The sequence below is a fragment of the Heteronotia binoei genome, chromosome 14 (assembly GCF_032191835.1).
Source record: "Heteronotia binoei isolate CCM8104 ecotype False Entrance Well chromosome 14, APGP_CSIRO_Hbin_v1, whole genome shotgun sequence".
Classification (NCBI taxonomy): domain Eukaryota; kingdom Metazoa; phylum Chordata; class Lepidosauria; order Squamata; family Gekkonidae; genus Heteronotia; species Heteronotia binoei.
In genome coordinates, this window is record NC_083236.1 from 828,247 (window position 1) to 850,737 (window position 22,491).

The 22,491-nt window shown below is 45.8% G+C and overlaps 3 protein-coding genes across 5 annotated transcripts in view; 1 reads left to right on the top strand and 2 right to left on the bottom strand.

The window, feature by feature from the left end:
* The first annotated feature begins 2,399 nt into the window (after window positions 1–2,399).
* SNRNP48 (small nuclear ribonucleoprotein U11/U12 subunit 48) lies at window positions 2,400–14,595 on the top strand. 2 transcript variants are annotated; one of them, XM_060254058.1, is made up of 9 exons: window positions 2,400–2,827; window positions 3,079–3,192; window positions 4,227–4,287; window positions 5,630–5,695; window positions 7,995–8,183; window positions 8,692–8,813; window positions 9,500–9,621; window positions 10,929–11,054; window positions 14,289–14,595. In XM_060254058.1, the coding sequence occupies exons 1-9, from the start codon at window positions 2,741–2,743 to the stop codon at window positions 14,326–14,328; spliced, it is 927 nt and encodes a 308-aa protein (XP_060110041.1). In that variant the 5' UTR covers window positions 2,400–2,740; the 3' UTR covers window positions 14,329–14,595. The 2 variants fall into 2 exon arrangements, with proteins under 2 accessions (XP_060110041.1, XP_060110040.1); XM_060254057.1 differs by lacking the exon at window positions 14,289–14,595 and having other exon boundaries at window positions 10,929–11,373.
* A 569-nt stretch (window positions 14,596–15,164) lies between these two features.
* Window positions 15,165–22,491, bottom strand: part of NFX1 (nuclear transcription factor, X-box binding 1) — a 441,461-nt gene continuing 434,134 nt past the window's right edge. The window contains exon 25 of the mRNA XM_060254053.1: window positions 15,165–15,182. The gene's annotated coding sequence lies outside the window, so the exon portion shown is untranslated. The remainder of the gene's footprint in view (window positions 15,183–22,491) is intronic.
* Window positions 21,022–22,491, bottom strand: part of MARCHF6 (membrane associated ring-CH-type finger 6) — a 158,088-nt gene continuing 156,618 nt past the window's right edge. For both annotated transcript variants that reach the window (XM_060254056.1, XM_060254055.1), the window contains one exon: window positions 21,022–21,425. In XM_060254056.1, the coding sequence (XP_060110039.1) occupies window positions 21,338–21,425 (88 nt within the window). In that variant the 3' untranslated portion in view covers window positions 21,022–21,337. The remainder of the gene's footprint in view (window positions 21,426–22,491) is intronic.

The following is a 22,491-nucleotide window of genomic DNA, read 5'->3' on the forward strand; positions in this document are numbered from 1 at the left end:
CCATCTTCAAATCTAAATTGATGAGACAACTGTAGAGAAAGCCAGATCAGTACCAACACCTTGAGCTCAAAGCAGTACTTTCCATCATAGTGATGCTTCTGCCTGGGTCTCTTTGGTTCGTTGTCTGGTCTACTGCTCATTGAGCAATGGTTTTTTTTTCCTAGGGCAGATTGTTGCTCCTGAGAAGCAGGGACTGTGAGCCTCTGAACTGTAAGGCTTCTCCTAAAGGGAGTGTGAGCCTCTGAACTGTAAGGGGCTGGGGGGTGGTGGGCTTCTGGTAGTGAGTGATTGGATCGTTAGGAATATAGAGAGTGGGATCTGTGACAGGTGTTCTGACTGCATGGTAACCTTCCTGCCTGGTGCAAAGGTTGTGGACATTACGTGCTATCAAGATAAGTTGATAGGGGAAGCAACTCTGTGATAGTGGACACACTTTAGGAGAGTTCCCATTCCTTCCCCCCCATTTATCACAACAAAAATAATGCAGACTCTGACAACTAAGAAAATCAGTGCGGAAGTTATCCAGAATAAAAACAAAGCCAGCCACAAAATAACTTCAGTAAAGTCCTTTTTTACACCCAGATCTCTATCAGACTCCACAAATGGAGCCTAAGATAGCACCTGGCCCAACACCAAAAGAATACGATGCTGCTCCAGTATTCTGGAGAGAGCTCAACCCAATCCAGCAAGATATACATAAATACTTTAAAGTATCAGTTAATGACTATATTCAACCAATTAATAACAAACTGATTGAAATGTCTAAATAATTGAAACTTCAAAAATGACTGAATAAGCAGCATAACTTAGTATCACTTTAGAGTGAGATCAAGCAAATTAAAGCTACAGAACAACTTGCAACTAATTGAGAATTGCATTGAAAAAATTGCTGGAGGATCCACAACTTGAAATTTAAAAGCATCGACAGAGGCGGAAGAGAACACCAACCTGGCCTCCTCCTCTCTGGAGGAAGGTATAGCCCCATAAAGAGCAACACAGCTGAGTCCATTGGCATCACCTCAGAAAGGCAGATGGAGAGACATTCTGACACAATTTATCCTTGGACAGGACTAAGAGGCTTACAATGGCCACAAAATCTTGGTCCTTCTAGATCTTTCACCAAAAAAAGAAACATCTAAGAATATTTGCACCAAAACTACCCAGCACCAACATAAGGTTTCATAGGCATGTGACTTCTGATATCCACTAGAGAACGGTGGGATATAAATATAAAATAAATTCTACTGGATAGAAATGGAAATCCTACTGGATAGAAATGGTATGGACATCAATACCCGGAAAGCTTTGCTAGAAAAAGTTAACATTCATCTTACACTGGAAGAGGAAGAGGAACTTTGGAGAGTAAACCAGACATAAGAAAACCTTCATATGGCAGAACCTGAGTAAATGCTCCAGAGATGGTGGACAATTTGTGGTGACTTCAGCTATAAATGTTTAGTTTTTTAAAAGTAGTACAAAACTTTATTAGACTTTTTAAGATGTGTTAATTTGTAAAGTTGGTTAGAAAATTAAAATATTATAGTTTACTAATTTAATATAAGGGTGAGATTCATTTTGATAACTCTACTAGAGGCTCTTTGTTATGTGGACTTTGTCAGGTGTTAGGTGTTTCTTATTGAAAATTAATACTCTAAGTTTATTTCCAGCATGTGATTAGTAGTTAGGAAACTTGTTTTGGAATTAGGGTTGCCAAGTCCAATTTAAGAAATATCTGGGGACTTTGGGGGTGGGGCCTGGAGACATTAGGGGTGGAGCCAAGATCAAGGCTATGACAAGCATAATTGAACTCCAAAGGGCGTTCTGGCCATCACATTTAAAGGGACAGCACACCTTTTCAATGCCTTCCTTTCATAGGAAATAATGAAGGATAGGGGCACCTTCTTTTGAGGCTCATAGAATTGGACCCCCTGGTCCAATCTTCTTGAAACTTGGTGGGTATTTTGGGGAGAGGCACTAGATGCTATACTGAAAGTTTGGTGCCTCTACTTCAAAAAACAGCCTCCCCAGAGGCCCAGATACCCGCGGATCAATTCTCCATGATTTTCTATGGGAATAAATCTCCATAGGGAATAACAGAGTTCCCAGCAGACATTTCCCTCCCCTCCCCCTGCTTTCTGACGACCTTGCAGCAGGGGGAGGGCCTCCAAACTGGGGGATCCCCTGCCCCCACCTGGGGATTGGCAACCCTATTTGGAATTGTATTATATAGTAAGTAGTGATAGCTATGAATAATTAATAGCCAGCATCGCATGGTAAGTTTATCAGGGCCACTTTTTATTATATAACAGTTCTCAAACTCTACAGTAATGATGACAGTAAAAGATCATTTATTTGGATGCAGAAAGGAGTGATGAGGAACCACCAGGCCTCACGACCCAGGAGTTCAACCCCCTGACAGACAGTCTGCTCCCGCAGGGCTGCCCAGGAGGGCTCCATTCGGTCTCCTCCGCCCCTGGGCGGGCTCCCCTCCTGTGAAGACGGCCGAGGCCTTGGTTTGGCTCCGCCCCCCCCCCGCGGGCCCTTCAAGCGCTCCCTTGGGCTAGGTTGCCAGCCTCCAGGCGGGGAGGCCGGGAGGCTGCTGCTGCATCTGACCCCGGAAGCGCCTCCGGGAGAGGGAGGGGAAGGACCCGGCCACGCCCACCTCAAGCAGCGGCCCCTCCCTCGGCAGCTCTCGCGAGACCAGGGCCTCCGCTCATCCCGCAGGCGGGGCGGGGCGAAGATGGCGTCGGAGGCAGCGGGGCCGCCCTTGGGGAGCACGGAGGAGAAGCCGCCCGTTGCCCGCGCCCTCTGGCTGGGGGGAGAGCCGGTGAGGGCGGGAGAAGGCCCCGGGGCCCGTGGGCGCATGCGCGGGGTCCGCCCCCCCCCCCCGCCAGGCCGGGCTGCTGCTCCGGGGCTCTCTGGGGCCCACGCCTGGCCTGCCCCTCCGCCTCCCGCCCTCCCTCCCGCGGGCCCCCGGCTCTGCTGCCCGCCCCGCCCCACCCCGCAGCGTGGCGGAGGCAGGCGCTGGCAGTTAAAGGGGCTTCCTTTCCACCTCACGTGGCTTTTCGCCTTGCGCAGGACGAGCGGCTGCCCTGTCCCCAGGATCGCAACCACCGGATCCCGAAGGCCGCCCTGGGAAAGCACGAGCTGTCCTGCCGCCTCAGGAGACAAGGCTACTCCAAAGCCGAAGAGGTGGGTAGGGGGTGGGGAGTATTTGAAATCTCGACAAAACGTCCAGCATATGACTTTCTAAACAAAAGATAAAATTAATTTTAAAATTGGGTTGTTAAAAATCAAACCAGAAGAGGGTTTTTTTTTTTTAAATTGTGTCTTAGTATTGTGGCTTACAGCTGAATTCAAATTTAAATACGATCATGTTTAAGCCTACCCTTAAAATTTCTTAAAGCTTAAAAACTCTTTAAAAGTTACAGAAGTGAAAGATATTTCTGAAGGTAAGCATCATAATGGCACAAATTGTCACTAGTATTCCAGTCTGTAAAATAACAGCTTTTAAGCCCTTAATGTCTCTGCACAGTCCATTGTCCTTATCTTACACTCTCCATCTGGCTGAGCTCTGCTGCTTGTTCAGTTTTTAAATTATGAATATTTTTAGTCTGGTGAACCAATAGAATGAATATTCTTTTTTGTTCTCTTTAAGAAGTGCTATCTTATCCAACAACTGTCCGCTCTTCTGGGAAGTTTTGGACATCCATATGCATTTATTTGGAAGGAAGTCCTTCCATTAGTTGCGAATGTTGTTCTTATGCCATATTGCTTCATAGCCATGCACCTTTACAGAAGGAGCACCGAACAAAATTCTTTTTCTGGTCTCTAAGCAGATGCAATTGGATTACGCTCTAAGTGGTTTAAAGGCTTTATTTAGTTGCAAGCAAGCCATGAATAGGACACTGATGTAAAACTAGTAATTTAAATTGGAATCTTGCTTGGAAGTGCTGTCAAGGTTTAAAGTAATTTAAAATCTGCATGTCCTGGCATTCCAAGGCCCCCAAAGATGATTTGAATAACTATAAAATATAACAGTAAAACCAAGTGCAACTGTGAAAGCCAAGAGTTAGTGCCAGTGTTCATTTTCTGTCCACTTCCTCCAGTGGGGGGGGGGGGGAGGAGTCTGCTGTCCTGCTGCAGACCTGTACTGGTTACATTGCATCAATTAGTGACACAAAACATTACAGCATGGCTTGATTTTGATGTCTCTTATCTTCTAGGCTGCAATGTATGAGTCTTCTTTTTTCTATGAAAAAGCGAAGATCCCTGGTATTCTAATGGGTGAGTTAGCCATATAATGAAATGAAAATAAAAGTCCAAAGTGTCACAGATTCTCACAGACTTCATTTATAATGGGAGAATTTCCTGCTTTAAAACTGTCTGTCCTTTCTGTCTTCACTCACAAGAACTGCCCTTTGGGAGTTCAGCCTTGGAAGATGCTTGAGGGGTCATTCCTGCTCCTGATACCGTTGGCCACAGTCAGAAGGCCTTGGGGCTGCTGGAGGAGAGATCCAAGCAGGGATGAATTATGGAGAGAGCTCTAAAGTGATGTGTATTTACTGTCTGCTCTTACCTAATTTTCAGAGACCTGGCTGGCCTTAAGCTTATTTCTGGAATTTAGTGTCAGTTTAGGGGCTCTGCAGCTATCTGAATGCTGCTTGTGAAAAGGTTCCATAAACTGGCCGTCATTTGAAAATGTACAGAAGAATGATGTTGATGTGAAGATATTATATTGACCTTTTCTGATTTCAGAGAGCCTGGAATGCAGACTGCAGGGGCTGTGGTCCTGGGGGGGGGAGGGGCCCTGCACGGAGCTCACATCTCCCCCATGTGGCAGGAACTGCACTGGCTCCCAGTGGAGCACCAGATCAGGTTTAAGGTCCTGGGTATTGACCTCTAAAGCCCTTAATGGCTGTGGACCCATGTATCTTCAGGACCACCTCTCCTGGGATACCCCCGCCCGAGAGAGCCTTGACCTCTGGTGAGCAACATCTGTTGGTGGCCCCCAGCCCACGAGAGATCTGGCAGTCCTCAGCTAGGGCCAGGCCTTTCTCTGCCCTGGCCCCAACCTGCTGGAACTCTCTGCCAAATTCTGTCCCGGCCCTGTGAGACTCATTACCATTCCTATATGGCTGAGATGTTCCAGCAGGCATTTGGTTGGGGGCAGCAGCCGTTCCATCTTCCTGGCACTCCTCCTTCCGCTTCCCCCTTCAGCGTGGGAACAGCATCTTACGAATCTGATGCTATCTTGCTTTTCTTGGGGGTTTGTAATGCTTTTACTTCTATTTATTCTGTTTTTATCTGTTATAATTTTACATTGCTGTGAACAGCCCTGAAACCAGTTTTGGGAAGGGCGGTCAAAAATTCACTTGAATGAATGAATGAATGTTGATCTATAGAAGGGTCATTCTTATTCATCTAGAGAATCATCTGTAAACATTCCTCGGCATGCAAAAATGTTTTTAAAACTCTAATTGAGTAGCTCTCTATCTGTACCAAAGGCATTGCTCCTCTGTATTTCAGACATTAAAAGCTAAAGATTTATTTGAATTTTATCTGATTTCTGTAAACATTTAAGGCCTTGAATGTTGTATAGGTAACACTTTCTTCTCTCTCACTGCAGATAAGAATTTACAGTTCCACATTATTAAACAAGCCACTGCTACAGATGGTGGAAGTTATTGCCCAGGTAAATAGGAGCTAAGTCTTGCCACCAGCTGCTGTATGCTTGGGACCCACCAGCATCGTCCTGACACAGACTGCAGCTGAGGTTGCAGAGATCCTGGAAGTTCCCTTCTCCATTCCTACTTGTTGCTTGGGGTGCTGGAGACAGGGCCAGGATATAGCCAGGATTTTAAATGTGGTGGGGCACATAGTAGGATTTGGGGTGGGGGGGGAGAACGGGGGGCTGCCCAGTGAGGTCACTTTGAGGAAGAAGGCAAGGATGGACTGCAGCCCCAGTGGCCAAGACAACAGTCTTGGCCTCAAGGAGATCTCAAAAGACACTTGCTGGGCAAAGGAGGGGGATGGGCTGGCATCTTCTCAGCCCTGAGCCGACTTTGTCCCACTGCACTGAGGGGTGAAGACAAGGAGAGAGGAACCAAGCAGGAAGCCCATAATCCTTTGCCTGCCCCCTTGTGCCATTTTCTTTTTAAAAAAACCCCTTCCCCAATAAATTTCAAGCATGAATGGCACTGGTCTCCAGTTTGGTGTAGTGGTGAAGTGTGCGCACTCTAATCTGGGAGAACCGGGTTTGATTCCCCACTTCTCCACTTGCATCTGCTAGCATGGCTTTGGGTCAGCCATAGCTCTGGCAGAGGTTGTCCTTGAAAGGGCAGCTGCTGTGAGAGCCCTCTCAGCCCCACCCACCTCACAGGGTGTCTGTTGTGGGGGAGGAAGGGAAAGGAGATGGTGAGCCACTCTGAGACTCTTTGGAGGGCGGGATATAAATCCAATATCTTCTCTCACCTGGAGCAGAAATTGTGCTGTTGGTGACAGCATGCCATACACTTCTCCAGCCCCCGGAGCATCCGCTGTGTCCTCCTAACAGCTGCCAGTCCTAAAATGGGTGAAACAGAAGCCAGACCCCCCCACCCCTGAGCAGCCAGTCCAGAGAGCTTGAGAAAGGCAGCAACCACTGCCACGTGGGAGAAGCAAAGTCTGGGGGAAGAGTGGGGAAGCAGCTCCTTTCTTGCTCACCCACTCTTCTCACTCTCTGTGTGCTCCAGACAACGCTGCTCCCCCTCCCCACACACACTGCTTCCCTGCCGCTGAGCTTGGCTGAGTTAATTCACCACTGCTGGTGCCAGGCTTGAGCATGGCACCCTGAGGCAGACTGCATGGGGAGGGGGGTGCCCAGCATGCACCAAAGGATGTCTGCTGCTGCCACCTAGATCCCAGAGGGGAGGGGGGTAAGTGTGAGACAGCAGCAGGGGCTGCAAGTGGTGGGGCCAAGTGGTCTCCACAAGGGGAAGGGTGGAGGGTCCAGGACCTGGTGGGCCCCACCATAGCTACGGGCCTGGCTGGAGAACAGGCTGATATGGACAGTTCATCTCACCAACCTTAACACCTTTCAGAGCATTGTATAAATTTATGAGTCTCAGTCACCCATTCTCCACTCTCACTTGCAGGCAAGCTGGGGCCATGGCAATGCAGCCAGGCTGTGAACTGTCCAGCCACGTTATTTTTGCTGATGTAATAGTCTTTCAATATGTAACATGTTGCATTAATAACAGTCTCGAGCCCTCTCCCACCAGGGCTCTTACAGTACCCATTTTACAGATGGAGAACTGAATCTGAGAGGCTGTGATTTGCTGAGGTACAGTCGGAACCTTGTAATTTGCATGAACTACATAGAGGTTTTCTTGCCTGGCAAAGCCTGGAGCAGAGAGCTGACTTGGATGGGGGGAGGGGCGTGTAGCCATTTTAAAGAAATCCATGAATCCTTTATGCTTTTCTTCATAAGGATGGTCCTGGGAGAGCAGGAGGGGGGGGGCTGCCCTGGAGGCAGAGGGGTTGGCCAGGGGAAGAGATGAACTCTTGACCTTTCTCTGCCCTTCCCATTTGTTATCAGCAAACAAACACCAAACTGGTACCCTTTGTTTGCCAGTATAACAGAGAGAATTGATGACTAGCTATCAAACCAAGCTACATTTTGTAAGGAAAGATATAATACCTTTGTTCTGTTCGGTGCTGCCAACATGACCGACAGGTGGGCATCAGAGAGTCAGATCCTGTCAAAAACCTGACTGCCAAGGTCTGAAGAAGCTTATCTTGATGGCGAGACTGAATAGAATGTGGTTCTCCTACAAAGTTCCATTCATTCTCATCCATGAATATTTAGTTGTCTATTTAAGCACAAATGTTTCTATCTTCTGCTGTTAGGCCCCCCACCCCTAATTACATGAGGAGCTAACATTTCCAAAAACTTCTGTTCTTTCTGCCCTCTTGCTTGTAATGACAGAGTCAACTTTTTACATGTCTTTTAGGTGCTTATTCTGCTCCGTTTGTTGAAGTTCCACAAAACCACAAGCGATCCATCTGTGATCTGACCCAAGCTGATCGCCTTGCAATCTACAATTACGTCCTTGTGGAAACCAGGAACCAGAGATCAAGATCTCAGTCGACAGAAAATGACAGCGATCTCTTTGTTGATTTGGCAGCAAAAGTCAACCAAGGTCTGGGAGAAAAAATATTAAGGCTGTAAGATCCAAAACTCACAAACCTTATGAAGAGAGGGTTTGGTGCATAGTCTGGGACATGCCTTCTTCTTGAATTCTCTCCTTTTGGAGGGTTGCTTTTGTCTTCAATGCATGACAGTACCCATGGACAGGTGAAAATAATCCAGCAAAGGAGCTGTGTTTGCCTGCCTTTGCTCACATTTTGATTCCTCCAAGAAATAACGGAGGCTTTGAGCATGCGGGGGTGGCAGGGGGGAGCACAGCCTGTAGTTATTGCACTTGCCTGGCTGCCTGTGGCAACTAGAAATTGCTTTCAGGTTACCAAAATTAGCATCCACTAAAATGGTAGCTGGGTCAGCCACGGCACTCTGCTGTGTTTCCCTGGCAAAAGGAGGAGGGGTAGATTGCCTACCCTGATTCATTATCTGCAGGGTGACTAACTGTAGTGTTGCTGTTCTCTAAAGGTTTAATGCAGTAAATACTTTTTTGCTTCAACATCAAATAGATGATGGTCAGAAGGGTCCAAAATCCCATCTTGAAATTCTCGCAGAGATGCGGGATTATAAAAGGCGGCGGCAGTCCTATAGAGCGAAAAATGTTCACATCACAAAGAAATCCTACACAGAGGTAAGTGCTGGGGCTGGGTAGTTTGGGTTAGAGCACAAAGTCTTGCAGAACTTGAGTATTTTTTTTTAATTTGTGCACTATTTCCACATTGTAAGATACTTAGATTGGCAAGATCATGAGTAAATATTTAATACTGGGGAGGATGTTCCCATTTGCAGTGTTATTCCCAAGGGCTGCCACCTCTGTCTCCTTCCCCCCCAGCTTTATAGAATTCCTCTCCAGCGATACTTCTGCATCACTGTAATAGTTTAACGGCTGACTCCCCCTATCCCATCTGTCACAAAAGTGGCAAAACCATACTGCCCAGAGACTTGTAGTATAATCCTAAACAGAGTTACTCCAATCTAAACTCATTGGAATATATAGATGGATGTAACTTTTCTAGGATTGTATTGCATTGCAAGTCCAGTCTCTGCATCCTTGGGATGGAACTCGTTGTAGTATGAAGAAAAGTGGGTAAATTGTAGGTTGGGGGGGAGGAGACAACAGAATGGCCCAGTGAGGAGCATGGAATGTCAAGTACTTGAGTCAACTAAAGAGGCAAAGGGTGAAGTGGTGAAATTAGCCTGCTTGGTCCCCTGGGAGGATGTCTTATCCTGGGATATCTGAGAGGTGGGAATTCCAGATTGTTTCTTCCTCCTTTCACAGTTCCTCTTAGCTAATTGCAGTAACTAATCTCTGCCCAGGTGATCCGGGATGTGATTGGGGTGCACATGGAGGAACTGGCCACACATTGGCAGGAAGAAAACAAAAACCTACAAGGTTGTGAAGATGGAAGATTGTCTTCCTCAGCAAAACTTTCGGGAAGGTAAAAGCCAGCCCCCTAAATGCTTCCCTTTCACGTATACCAGCGCTCTCAGAATTGGTAGTAGCATCGTTTATGATGGGTTAGTAGCATAACCCTGCATAGAGGATGTTGCTGCTGTTTTATAAAATCTATTGAGTGAAAATGTGTGGGTGTCTGCAGTGTTCCCTCTAAGCTGTAGAGTCTGGTGAGCAAAAATTCTACTTCGTGAGCTACTGCCATTAAAGTTGTGAGCTACTGCATCAATTAGTGTGCTTTGGGGTCATCCTTCCTGAGCTAAGACAAAAATGTGTGAGCTGGAGGTTAAAAATCTGTGAGCTAGCTCACACTCACTCAGCTTAGAGGGAACACTGGGTGTATGTAATGTCCAGGTATTGTTCAAACAAGCAGTCACAGCCTGCCCTACTGTCTCTAGCCCACTTCTGTGGCACTGCTGTGAGCCAAGGGGGCAACTTGAAGGTGATCCAGGACAGATCCCAGGAAGACAAAGCAGCATTCTTCTCACCAAGGCAAAGAAGCCTGCTCTAAAGCATTGGGATGTGGGGCTCAGAACAGCAGGCACCCACCATACTTCTCTGTGGAACAATGCCCTGATGTTTTTTAATCTGACTCTCTTGAAAGCTATACAGTTCTGCCTGTTAAAAGGCATCCTACTTACACCCAGTCTTTTTCACAAAGGGGGGGAAACAGCCAGCAAAAAATATTTCTGTCTTCTGCTGTTTTGCTCCCCACACCTAATTATATGAGGAGTTAGCATGGCATAGCAGGCAAAAACTGTTTAAGGGGAGGGGCCAACAAGGATATATGCAGCAACTTGTCTGGCTGCATGAGGGCTTTGCCCTGTTTCTGCTGGCCCAGGCTAGCCCCATCTTGTCAGAAGCTCAAGAGGCTTGGCCCTGATAGGTCTCCCATCCAGGGTTGCTGCACAGAGGCAAACCACATCTGAATGAATGTCTCTTGCCTTGAGAATGCCATGGGGTGGCCATCTGTCAGCTGCAGCTTGACAGCACTTTCCACCACCACCAAGGTCAAGGCAGTCTCCTGTGCAAGAAGCACCAGTACTTTCCCACTCTGGGGTGACGTCGCACCACGTTTTCACAGCAGACATTTTTATGAGGTGGTTTGCCATTGCCTTCCCCAGTCATCTACACTTCCCCCCCCCCCCCCCAGCATAATTCTAAAATGCTTTTTTGTTGTTGTTGATCATACAAGAAGTAAAGAAGACCAGTTACTGTCTTTGAGTTAAATGGCTTTCACCCTTTGTCAAAGTCTGCATTAGCTGGATGAAAGTTCTGTTTCCCTTTGTTTAGAAAGGAAGAGTGCAGGTCTGCCTCAACTGACTCCAGACAGTCCTATGGAAGCTCAAAGGATCCAGGCAAACAGAAGAAAAATCAGGAAAAAGAGAGAGATGGAGATTCCCGAAGGAAAAGAGAGAGGTCTATGTCACTTCACTGGTTTTTGTGCCTTGATGAAGTATTACGGTGCTTAATGCACCTGTGTTGATTAATTCTTGTTAAAAGGTTCAAAGCCAGAAAATGGCTGGCTGGGAAATAACATGATGTCCTCCATATAAGCAAAACTCAACCACTGGTTTAGTATTAACCCAAAGGGACACATTCTGGGGGTTTTGTACTGCTCCTATGTATTCTAGTTCTAATATTCTTTCTGTCCAGAATTTTAGCTTTAAAACAATTGTACCTATAGTGACTCAGACTGAAATGTTAAAAATGGAATTAAATTTTGTTATAATACAAAGCTGGGAGGGAAGGTGGCCTGGTATAGCCCAGTCTTGGAAGCTAAGTACTTGGAAGGCAGGCCACGGCCAACCACCTCTGCTTGCCCCTTGCTGGGGGCACCATAAGTTGGCTGGCTGCACCTTCACAGCACCGGACCCATGGACACCTCATGCAAAGTGACCAGGATGCAAGGCAGGCATCTGAGGCCTACGGTCAGGAATGGCCAAACTGGAACTGGCCTGATTCTCATGAGAAGTGCCCCCCACCCCTGGGGTCCCAGAGGCTCCAAAATTTCCGCAGGTTTGGTGAAGATTGGGATTCAGGAGTCCGACCTCCAGAACCCCAAAGAAAGTGCGCCAGGAAAAGCAGCTCTCCAGGGAGGTCAGGTGAGGGCTCAGGCGTGTATAGAACAGCCCCTGGGTGAGCTAGAGGCAGTGTACTCCCTCCGGATGCCCCCACGTTATGTGCGGGTTGGACTTGGGGGTCAGAGTTACAGACCCCAAAACAAGGTGCCCCAAGGAAAGTGTTTTTTGGAGAGATGTCAGGTGTGGGTTCAGGAGTGCATAGACCAGACCATCCTCCATCCAACTGAAAATGTGGTCACTGGGCAGGACAGGCCCGCCCCGCCTGGGTTCAGGAGCCCCTGACACTTGCAGGTACCTGCTTCTACCTGCCCCCCCTCCCTCCCTCTGCAGACTGTCACAGGGATTACTGGGCAAGGCCAACCTCCCACACTGCATCCGCATGCTTGCAAGTGGCTGTTTTTCCCCAGGCGCACCCACTACTGCTATGGTGACTGCTGGGCAGGGCAAACACTCTCAGGGACCTCCCCCCATCATAGCAGGTGGTAGTGGTGTCTCCCCGGGAGCCACCCTCCCCAACTGTATTGTTCACCCTAACTCTGGAACCAGGCAGGCACCCACACAGATCGGACCCAAAGGAGAAGTGGGGCTAGATTTGAAATGAAGAGGAGTCGGGCTCCAGGCAGGAACTCCGGAATCAGGCAGGCAACCCCCTCCCCCACCCCCGGAGAAGTGGGGCAGTGTTTGAAATGAAGAGTAAGGCACCCCAGGCATTAAGCTGAAGATCTCCCGGAAAAGCAGCCCCCAAACAAAAACACTTCAGGAGCAGTCTCTTCACTGCAACCCAGAGGAGGGAGGGGAGGGAAAGCTGACAGCAGCGAACGCCTGCTGAAGCCAAATGCTTGCTATGGGAGAGAGGAATCCAATCCCAATTTTTCCAGAACCCTTCTGCTGCTGCCAGGGCCTGTCATTGCACTCTGCGCCCTGTCATTCTGGTCCCAGAGCACAGTTTATTGCTAGGGACCTTCATTCCACTCTGGGTTCTGTCATTCCAATTCCAGAACACTTCTGCTAATCCCAGGGTTGGCATTCCACTCTGCGCCGTTCCAGTCCCTCCCACTTACACATTTTTGTCTTAGCTCAAGAAAAATGGTCCCAGAGTACATTAATTTATGCAGTAGCTCACAAAGTAGAATTTTTGCTCACAAGACTCCACAGCTTAGAGGGAGTATTGCTTATAGAGACCATCATTCTACTCTAGGGGCTGTCTTTTCAGTCCCAGAGTCCTTAATGGAAAATCCATTCCACATTTTCTTTGCAACTTTTGTTGTGCTGCAATGTATTTCAATGGAGCTCATGCCAAGTCACTTGGCATTCATGGTTCCCATTATCTCCAGTGGGCTGCAAAACCTCTCCCATTGTTTTCAGTAAGCAAGCTTGTCATTCCTTTAGTACATCCTTTGCACCAAACAAACAGGAACCAAATTGCAATACAGAGGAAGCCAGGACGAATCGTAGCTCCTGCGTAGGCTAGCTGAGCAACCCACCACCACCACGTGGGCCCAGCAGCAAAGCTCTTTCACATGCTAGTACACCAACCCCATCCCAAACCACAATGCCCCACCAACGAAGGGAACTTGTGCTCATCCAGTGCTAATATCATCCGCTCCCATTGCAAGCAGTGGGAAGCGGACTCTGTTGCTGGCAGACGCAGTGTTGCATGCCCAGCTTTGAGGGTCCCTATTTGCGTTTCTAAGGCAGGAAAATATCACCACCCCACCATTACCTAACATTTTTGCACCAGAATTTGTGGGTGGGTTTCACTTCTTGAGCTGCTCCGATCGTCACCCTAAATCTAACAGATTTGTTCACTGAACAGGTGGGTGACGGACCTTGGCTCATGAACCTCGAACCAGGTTTTTGGCTCCTCACCAGGCCCATGTTCACCCTCTGTAATTCTTACCATGGTATCAATGACCAAAAGGTAGGGATTTGTTTCCCCTTCAATTCAAAACCCTCTGGAGGTATCAGGAACAATACGTTATTGAATGGCTAATTGACATGCCAGCAAAGCAGGTGTTGTGGTTGAATAAAGTTAATTACCTGCCCTGACCCTCTTTATTTCAGGGCCCTGTCAGAGATGCTTTTGGTTTGTTTGGTGCCCCTTTCAATTAGCCCATTTATCGTAAAGATAATACAACATCATGTGATGCAGAAGTGACACAAAGAAATGATGCGGTGGCATGAGACCGAACAGGCATATTTAGGTTTGAAAGGGTTTTTTCCTGTTTTGGAGTAAGGAAGAGCTAAGAGGGCTGGATCAACTCACTTTTAATTGCAGAGCACCTTGTAAATTAATAGCAAAAACTTGGGTGTCTACCCCAAAGAACTTGCAGTGGTATCCCAAGCAGAATGAAACCCAATAAAGGTGATGGGTTTAAAATGACCCTGTTTGCCTCCCTCCAGTCCTCCTCCCCAAAGCCTCTTGCAGTTTTGACAGTGAGAGAGTCAGTTGCTCATGTGGCTTCATGGCACATGGCACATGGCTGAAGCAGCCAAAGAAACTTGGAGAGCGCCCCCCTCCACTGGAGGCATAAAAGCCTTACAGAATGATGTGCTTTATCTATTACAGGGATGAGGACAAGCATCACAGTCACAAGAAAAGAAAATAAGACAGCTTATTAAAATGAGAACAGTGTGGATCATAAAATACAAGCTGTCTGCTTCATCCCAAGAACACCACTTTCAGCAGCAGCAGCAGGGGTGACTGCAGTCACATCGTTTCATAAATGCCCTGTGTCCTCGTGATTACAATGCAGTTTGAAGTGCTAAAGACTCCAGCTTCGACCTAACAGACTGATCTGCTGTGATCAGAGACATTACTTTTCATGACTCCACAAATAAAAAGTTCCATCGGTAAAGGATATCATGAAGATTCAGTAGATTGTGTCCTGACGTCTATGTGAATATGTTAACCTCAAAGTCCTCTTTCTGCAGCTTGCCATTTCATGGTGGCATTCCAGACAAGCTGAGGAAGTGTTTGTGCACACAAAAGCTTCTACCCAGAATTAAACTTTGTTGGTCTTAAGGGTGCCACTGGACTCAAACTTTGTTCTGTTGTTTCAGACCAACATGGCTACTCACCTGGATCAACTTTATTTTTGTGAGACAGAAAGAAATCCTGGTTTCTGTGGTGTAAATTTATTTGAGTTGGCTACCCCATCTCCTTCCCCCCAACTAGCCAATCTACCTTGGTCTGTCCCTATGAGTTTGCCCTCCAGCAGCCTCTGCCTCATGAAGTTGACCCAAGTGGGCAGTGATGCAGTTCCCTTCCCCCATTGGTTCTTCCTCAGCCATTCACTGACCTATATTTTACCTGCCTCCCACCTTCAGCTGTGTTTATTATGTATTTACTTCATTTCTGCCTGCCACTCTCCACAGTGGTGAACAAAGCAGCCTCCATCATTCTCTCACCCTCTGAGGTAGGTTAGACTGAAAGTCTGATTGGTCCAAAAGCACCCATGAGCTTCCAAAACAAGATGAGGACTAGTCTGCTTTACTCTGAAGCTCTAATTGCTGCACCACGCTGGCTTTCATAGAGTGGCTGCTGTTGAATAGTAGCAATGCAGCAGAGAGAAACCACAAAACAAGACAGCTGCAATACAAAAAGGCAGCAAACCATGGTATCAATAATGAAACACAGTATCTATAACTAACAATTTACTCCAAAATAGTGATAAAGATACCAAATGCATGAAATTCTAAAATAATATTAAATTCAGTTAATCTACAGAAAATTCTAAAGTGCTATTAAATCCAGTTCATCAATTAGTCCATAGAATCCTGGCGTGCACAAGAGCAGTCTCAAAAATTCAACTGCAGCCACAAAACCCCCCGTTCCTATAGAGCAGCAATAATTTTTCAGGAAAACTGGCCCTCTCTGTTTGTATTTGGTCAGAAACCACCCACAATAAGCATCTCTTGAAGTCCTTGTTGAGTTGTGTCAATGGCTTCAAAAAGTGCCCCCTCTCAGGTAGTCTTCCTATTTCTCCAATACTCTTCCTCAGTGTGGGATCAGTCCTTGACATTTTCTCAAACCTGGATTTGTTTTCTCTCAAATTCATATCCTCTTACAATACCAGGAAGCCTTAGGATATCATTTCACCGATGGCTTCATTAAAGATTCCAAGATCTCTGCGGTAAGAATCCTCCAATGTGACTTAAACATCTGTCTTACGATATGTAAATTCTCCAAGAATTGCCACAGACCTCTCTCCTCCTGGAAGAAATTACTGCTTTTGGGGGTGGACTCTGGCATTATATCTGGCTGAAGCCTCTCCCCTACTCCCGTCCTTCTCACTCCTCCACAAAATCTCCAGGAATTTCCCTGCCTGGAGCTGGCAACCCCAGCAGGCCTAGTCCTAAGGTGGCCTCCCTCCCCCTACCTTTTGCTAACAGAATCCAGCCTGGAATACTGTGGTTCCCTAGCAAGAGCCATTGAGGCAGATTATTGCTTAAAGCTACAGACACGATCCTTGGATTTTTTTAAAAAAAACCTCTATTATGTTTATATTTCACACTTTTCCTGCAAACCTAGAGCCCTTTGCATGTACATAAAAAGATTTGTCTTGCCCATTCACAATTCGTCACTGGATTTAAGTACACAATTGGCCAACTTTGCTATATAATGATGATTGATCAAACTTTTATACCGCTCTCCCTGCAAAGTGGGCTCAGAGCAGTGTACATTTACAGCAAATCATAAAACAATCAATTAACCTAAATATACAAATAAAATACAGAAATCTTAAAACAGGAGGTATATATAAAACATACAACCTATATGGGATCACAATACAATTTCAAACTCCAATGGGAGCAGGGGGATGATGGGAGGCAGCTATTTTACCAAACTGTTGCTGTCCTCAGACATATGCATGAAAGAACATTGCTGCCTTACTGGCCCTGTGGAACTGTTAACAAATCCCGCAGGGCCCTGATGTCATTTGGCAGAGAGTTCCACCAAATTGGAGCAAGGGTTGAGGACAGCCAGATACTACTTCGGCCAGGGACTTCCAGATGTTGTTCTAAGTATAGTGCTCTCCAGGGGACATACCAAAAGAGGCGGTCCTGCAGGTACATTGGTCCCCAACTAGGGCTTTAAAGGCTAGAACCAAAAACCTTGAATGTGACTTGCTACTCAGTCTTGAGCCCTTGCGGCTGGAGAAGGAGAGGTTGAATGTGCACAGTTCAGAATGCAGGCCACTGCATTCTGGGTCAGTCTCAAGAGCAGCCCTGGATAGAGTGAGTTACAGTAATTAAGCCTAAAATGGATTACAGCAGCCAGGTCAGGACGAGACAAGTAGGGGGCCAGTTGCCAGATCTGGTGCAGTTGAAAAAAAAAAATGCCAGTCTGACAACATGAATGATCTGGGCTTCCATTGATAAGGAGGCAAACAGAAACACACCCAGGCTCTCTACTGTCCGTGTCAGTGTTAATGGTGCACGATTGGGAGTTGGGGCTCAAGTTCTGACCCCACCCAGCCAAAGAACCTCCATCTTTGCTGGATTAAGTCTCAGCTGATTCTATTTTAGCTACCTCACGACAGCCTCCAAACCCTTGGCCAAGTTTCCTGGGACGGCATCTAGCTGCCATCTATCAGTAGATACAGTTGCGTGTCACCAGCTTATTGATGGCACTCTTACCCAGAACTCCTTGCCAGCTGGGTGCACATAAATGTTATGGACATTGGGGAGATGACAGCTCCCTGAGGGGCCCCACATTCCAAGCGGTGTCAGGAGGAAACCCTCTCCCACCACCACTCTCTCTCTGACTACAGAGAAATGAGACAACCCACTTCAAGGCTGTCCCGTATACTCCAGCATCGGCGAGGTGGTGAGCCAGCAGATTTATTTATTTATTTATTCGGGATTTGTATCCCGCCCTTCCCACAAGTGGCTCAGGGCGGCTTCCAACAATTAACAATTTAACAATTTAAATTAAAGATTGTAATCAACTGTGTCAAACGCTGCTGTCAGGTCTAGCAATAGCAGCAGCACTGACCCGCCTTGATCCAGCTGCTTGTGGAGATCGACCATGAGGACGACCAACATGACCAGGGCAGAAACCAGACTGGAAGGGGTGTAGCACTGATGTGTCCTCTGGGAAACTGGAGCTTGCTCAGCCCAGGAATGGTTCAAAACTGGGTGGTAACTGGACAGACCAGAAGGATGGCTTCTTCAAGAGTGGTATTACCATTGCCTTTTTTATACTCTTGAGATGCAGGGACAGGTTTATAATGTCCATCAGAGGTCCCTATATACCCTCACTGCCAGTCCACACCAGCGATGAAGGGCACGGTTCTAGGCAAATGGGTAGCCTTGCAACACCCAGAATCCTGTCAACATCAGCTTCTAAGAGTCAGCAGAAGTTGCCAAACACTGAATTCTAGTTTAGTTGGCAGGCAGGTCATGGTGGAGTATCAAGACTTCTGGAAAATGTTCTCAGCAAGACAATTCCAGAATTTGACATTTTGGTTTTAGCAGAGTTGGACTTCCAACAGTTGACTGTGTAGTTACTAAGTCCTCTGCCTGGCTTGGTAGCCCATAGCAGACCCCCACCATAATATCAGTTATTTCTTACTCCTTTTATGTTTACCCAGAGACTCAACTGAACTGCCATGCTTAGATTCACATATTTCCTTCTTCACATTATGCAACCGCCCTTATTTGTCCCTTTAAAATAAATTGTACCCTTCAATCCTAATATTCCAGTTGTGTCATCCCACCAAGTTTCAGTAATGCCTATTAGGTCATAGTCCCTTTCCTTTCTTAGGACTTCCAGTTCATCCTGCGTGTTTCCCATACTCTTATGTATTAGTGCAGAGACACTGGAATCCATGTTTTATGCACCAAGGTTTTCATTTATGCACCAAGGTACCTGCGAGTTAATGTTACCTATCATATGTGCCACTCCCCACAAAACTTCAGCATTCTGATTTCGTTACTGGCATTGTACTAGGCTTTGAATTATTGACTCACTCCCCCATCCAATTTAGTTTAAATCCCTCATTAGGTTAACAAGGCTCTTACCAAACACCTTTTTTCCTACCTTCATGAGGTGAAAACCATCTCCCAGTAGAAGAGTTTCCTCTCAAAAGGGTAAGCCATGATCCAAAAATCCAAACCTTTCCTGATGATACCATCTATGTAGCCAGTCATTTATTTGCAGAATTCTTCTTTCCCGTCCTAAGCCACAGCTTTGACAGGAAGAACAGACAAAAAACACAACCTGCACTCCCACGACTTCGTTTTCTGACCCAGAGCCATATAGTCTCTTTTAAGACATCCCAGGCTGTGCTGGGCAGCATTACTTGATCCCACCTGGATCAACAAGAAAGGATAACAGTTCAGGGGCTTGACAGAGTCTTCCTGTCCTTCCTAATGGGCATTTCATATGATCTTCTATCCAAGTCATTTCAAAATGGAAACAATGAGAAAGTGAGCACCAAGGCTTTTTTCTTAATAAACTTTAATATTCTTTGAAGACCAGGTTGCTTGGGATAAAAACACAAAATTACAAGTACTGCATTTGCTGCAAAATGCTACAGGAAGAAGCACAGCAGTGCTAGCAAGCAATGTCCCAGTGGTACAACTTCTTCAAATTGTTTGTTTCTTTCACAAACACAAGGACAATTTTTTTGTGTGCAGTTGAAAGCCTGTTTCCAGAAAACGCACTGGGAGTGGGGAGAGATTATTTTATGTTGAAACATACAACATAATATTGAATTGCATTAACAGTTGCATCTCCAAAAAAAGAATTCTGAGCAATGAAAAATCCTAAGTCAAGATCTGAATACCACTGAGTTGTGTTTTTTGCCATCTTGTCATGAACAACTTTGTCAGAAATAAATCTCAAGAGTATCAACCCATTTACAGCCCAGAATGCCAAAAAATGAGGTAATGTTGCAAAATATCAATGGCTGACTTCTGGTTAGACAGTCCCACCTCTATATACACAAGCCTTGAACACTGTGTGTAGATTGTCAGAAACCCAGACACTTAATTTCCCCTGCAAAATCCAATTAATGAAATGTTGAACCACAACAGCTCTCAACATTTTTATGCTTCCTTTCTCACAAAAAAAGCCAGAAGACTCGTTGGGACAAACTCCTTGGGATTCTGTTCAGTACAAATATAATTAACTCCATGATATTCAGGGGCACAGTCCTGAGTGGTCCTGCAACTGCATAGCATTAGAATACAATGAACCTGGAAATTCTGTTTCTGAACAGGGTGTTACACATTACTAGCACACAACTGAAACTATACTTAAAGCTTTAGTATTGTTGCATTTGTGTGACTCAGAATTATTGACATGTAAAATTTCATTTCTATGTATGGAAAATAGGCCTACGTGTATATAAAAATAAAAAATCAGTAAACTTGATTTGGTGGCTCTTGCTTGGTGCTATTAATGAAAAGAGAACTTTTTTTCCTTTTGGTTTTCTCTTCCTTTTGGTAATACTATACATGTTCTTTTTTTCACCGACAATAATCTACTAATTCAGTAAAAGCTTCTAGCATTACTGCTAGAGAGGATTAATGCTGACCATTTCTAGAACTACGTATGTTTGCTTTTAATGTGACATGGTAAAAAAAAGTCCATAGTAAATTTTAAAGGTTTGGCTGTAACTTGTTAAAGTTTCAGGACGTTTCAAGGAGGAAAAAAGGATATTTCATAGCACATTTGAACTCTGTTTCCTCTGTTCTGTTTAATTAATTTTTCAGCTCACCCTGTCCTGTTTTCTAAAATAAACAATTCCCTGTGACCATTTGAACTAGTTTCAAAGATGCAAAGGAAATAAGTCTTCTGCACTGGGAACTCATTCTTCTTACAAACCTTCATAAGAAGACCTAAATAGTCCTTTCACCTTGCTCAATGCACTTTGATGTAGTGCTGTTTTCTAGGGCCAAGGAATCGAAAGCCTCAGAACTGTACACAAGGTCAAAATTGTCTGAAGGAGAAATATTTGTCTTGATCTACCAGTTGCTGTACAATATTAAAAAACTTAGAAACATGGAAAACAAATTATCAGGCAGTAGAAATGTACAACAGTTTCAATGCTTTACAAAACTATTTTAAAAACCCAAGAAACAGCTCTTGTTCTTGCTACAGCCACTTCACTGAAGACTGTAACAGCCATCTTGCTTGTTCATCCTTGGTGAGCCCCCAGCTATTCCAAAACCGCATTTTAGAAATGGCCACAACCCTTGCAAGGACGCACTCTATTCCTTCTGTTCCGAACCCTGCTCTCTGCAGCACTGCATTGTGGCACATTTGTCAATGGAACAGCAGTCCAAAATAAAGTGACGACTAGATTTAATAAATTAATATTCTTTGAAAGATGTACAATGAACATTCATTTTTAATCCAAGGATTTAGGGTATTGAGGTATTGCTATTTACACATTTACATATCTCAGCACTGATAAACTTCAAAAAATGCAGATAAAAAGGTGCATGGCCTCAGCTGCTATCTGAACACCATGGGAACAGAAACAAAAAATTAAAAGATAAAAAAAACTGCTGAGGCTCGTGGAGAAAGACCCAGAGCAAAGACCAGCCTATGAGAAAGGACACCAAGGCGGGGGGGGGGGCAGTCACTCCACCAGCCCATTTTTATTCTTGTGAAGACGGAGGGGGAGGAGACGGCCCTGGCTTGCCAGCTTTTCGCTCATAATTCACGAGTCGTTGCCCAACAAGATACCTAGGATTTAAAAGTTTTAAAGAAGTGATCATTTGTTGCTTACACTGGGTTTTGTTTCTTAAAAAAATAGCTTAATTGTTCTTGTGTAATCACTAGACTGAACAGAGAAAGTTGTTTTCTTTACTGGTGCTTACTTACAGTTCATGCTAACAACATATATAGTGAAAAAATATTTAAAAGCTCCTTCTATAAAGGGGTGTGTGGTACTTTTGGTCAATAGCGAAATTTTTATTTATAACACCTTATTAGGCAACCTTTCCAACTTTCAGTACTGAGTATCGACAGTATCAATACAACACAGCGTCTCTCACCCCTGCACACGTCTCTTTTTGAAGGGTTCTGATCCAGTGTGAAATTAGGCAGGTCATGAGAGGGAGGGCAAGAAGGGCTGCATCAGGGCTCAGTTCTCCTGGCCAGTTCTGACATACCCAGAGAATTGCTCTTTGCCACTTTGGGGTCAGGCAGCCATCTTTCTCCAGACCAGTTTGGCAAGAGTTTGGGTTTTTTTTGCCATCTTCTTAGCTTGAACCAGGGGTCACTGTGTGTATGTGTAGGGGGGAGGCACTTACAAATTTCCTGCATGTGCAGGGGGTTGGACTAGATGACTCTGAAGGCTCCTTCCAACTCTGTGATTCTAACGAAGCCTCTGCAAGGGGACTGCATGGCTAGCCTTTCCCCAATGGTCACTCCTGTCTACTGCATCCTTCTCTTTCCTTCCACCTCACCAATTGCTCACATTTTCATCTTCCTCTCCTTCTTTGTGACAGTAATGGGAGCCGGGGGGGGGGGGTCACCCAGCAATTAATAACTTCATGCTAGTAGCTGAAAGAAGAGAGGGAAAGGTCGGAAAGTAGGTGAGAGGTGTTCAGCAGGCCATGGGAAAACCAGCAGCGGGTAGAAAGAGGCATGTGTGTTTGTGGGCTGTCTCAGGGCTGCTCCATCTTTTGCCTGCCTGCTGCACCAAGCCTCTTGCTGCTGGCTTCTTTACCACCATCCACCATCTTCTCCTGCCTCCTAAGCCCAGTGCATCTCCTCAAACTGCAGCTCTGGACCAGCTGACAGGAGG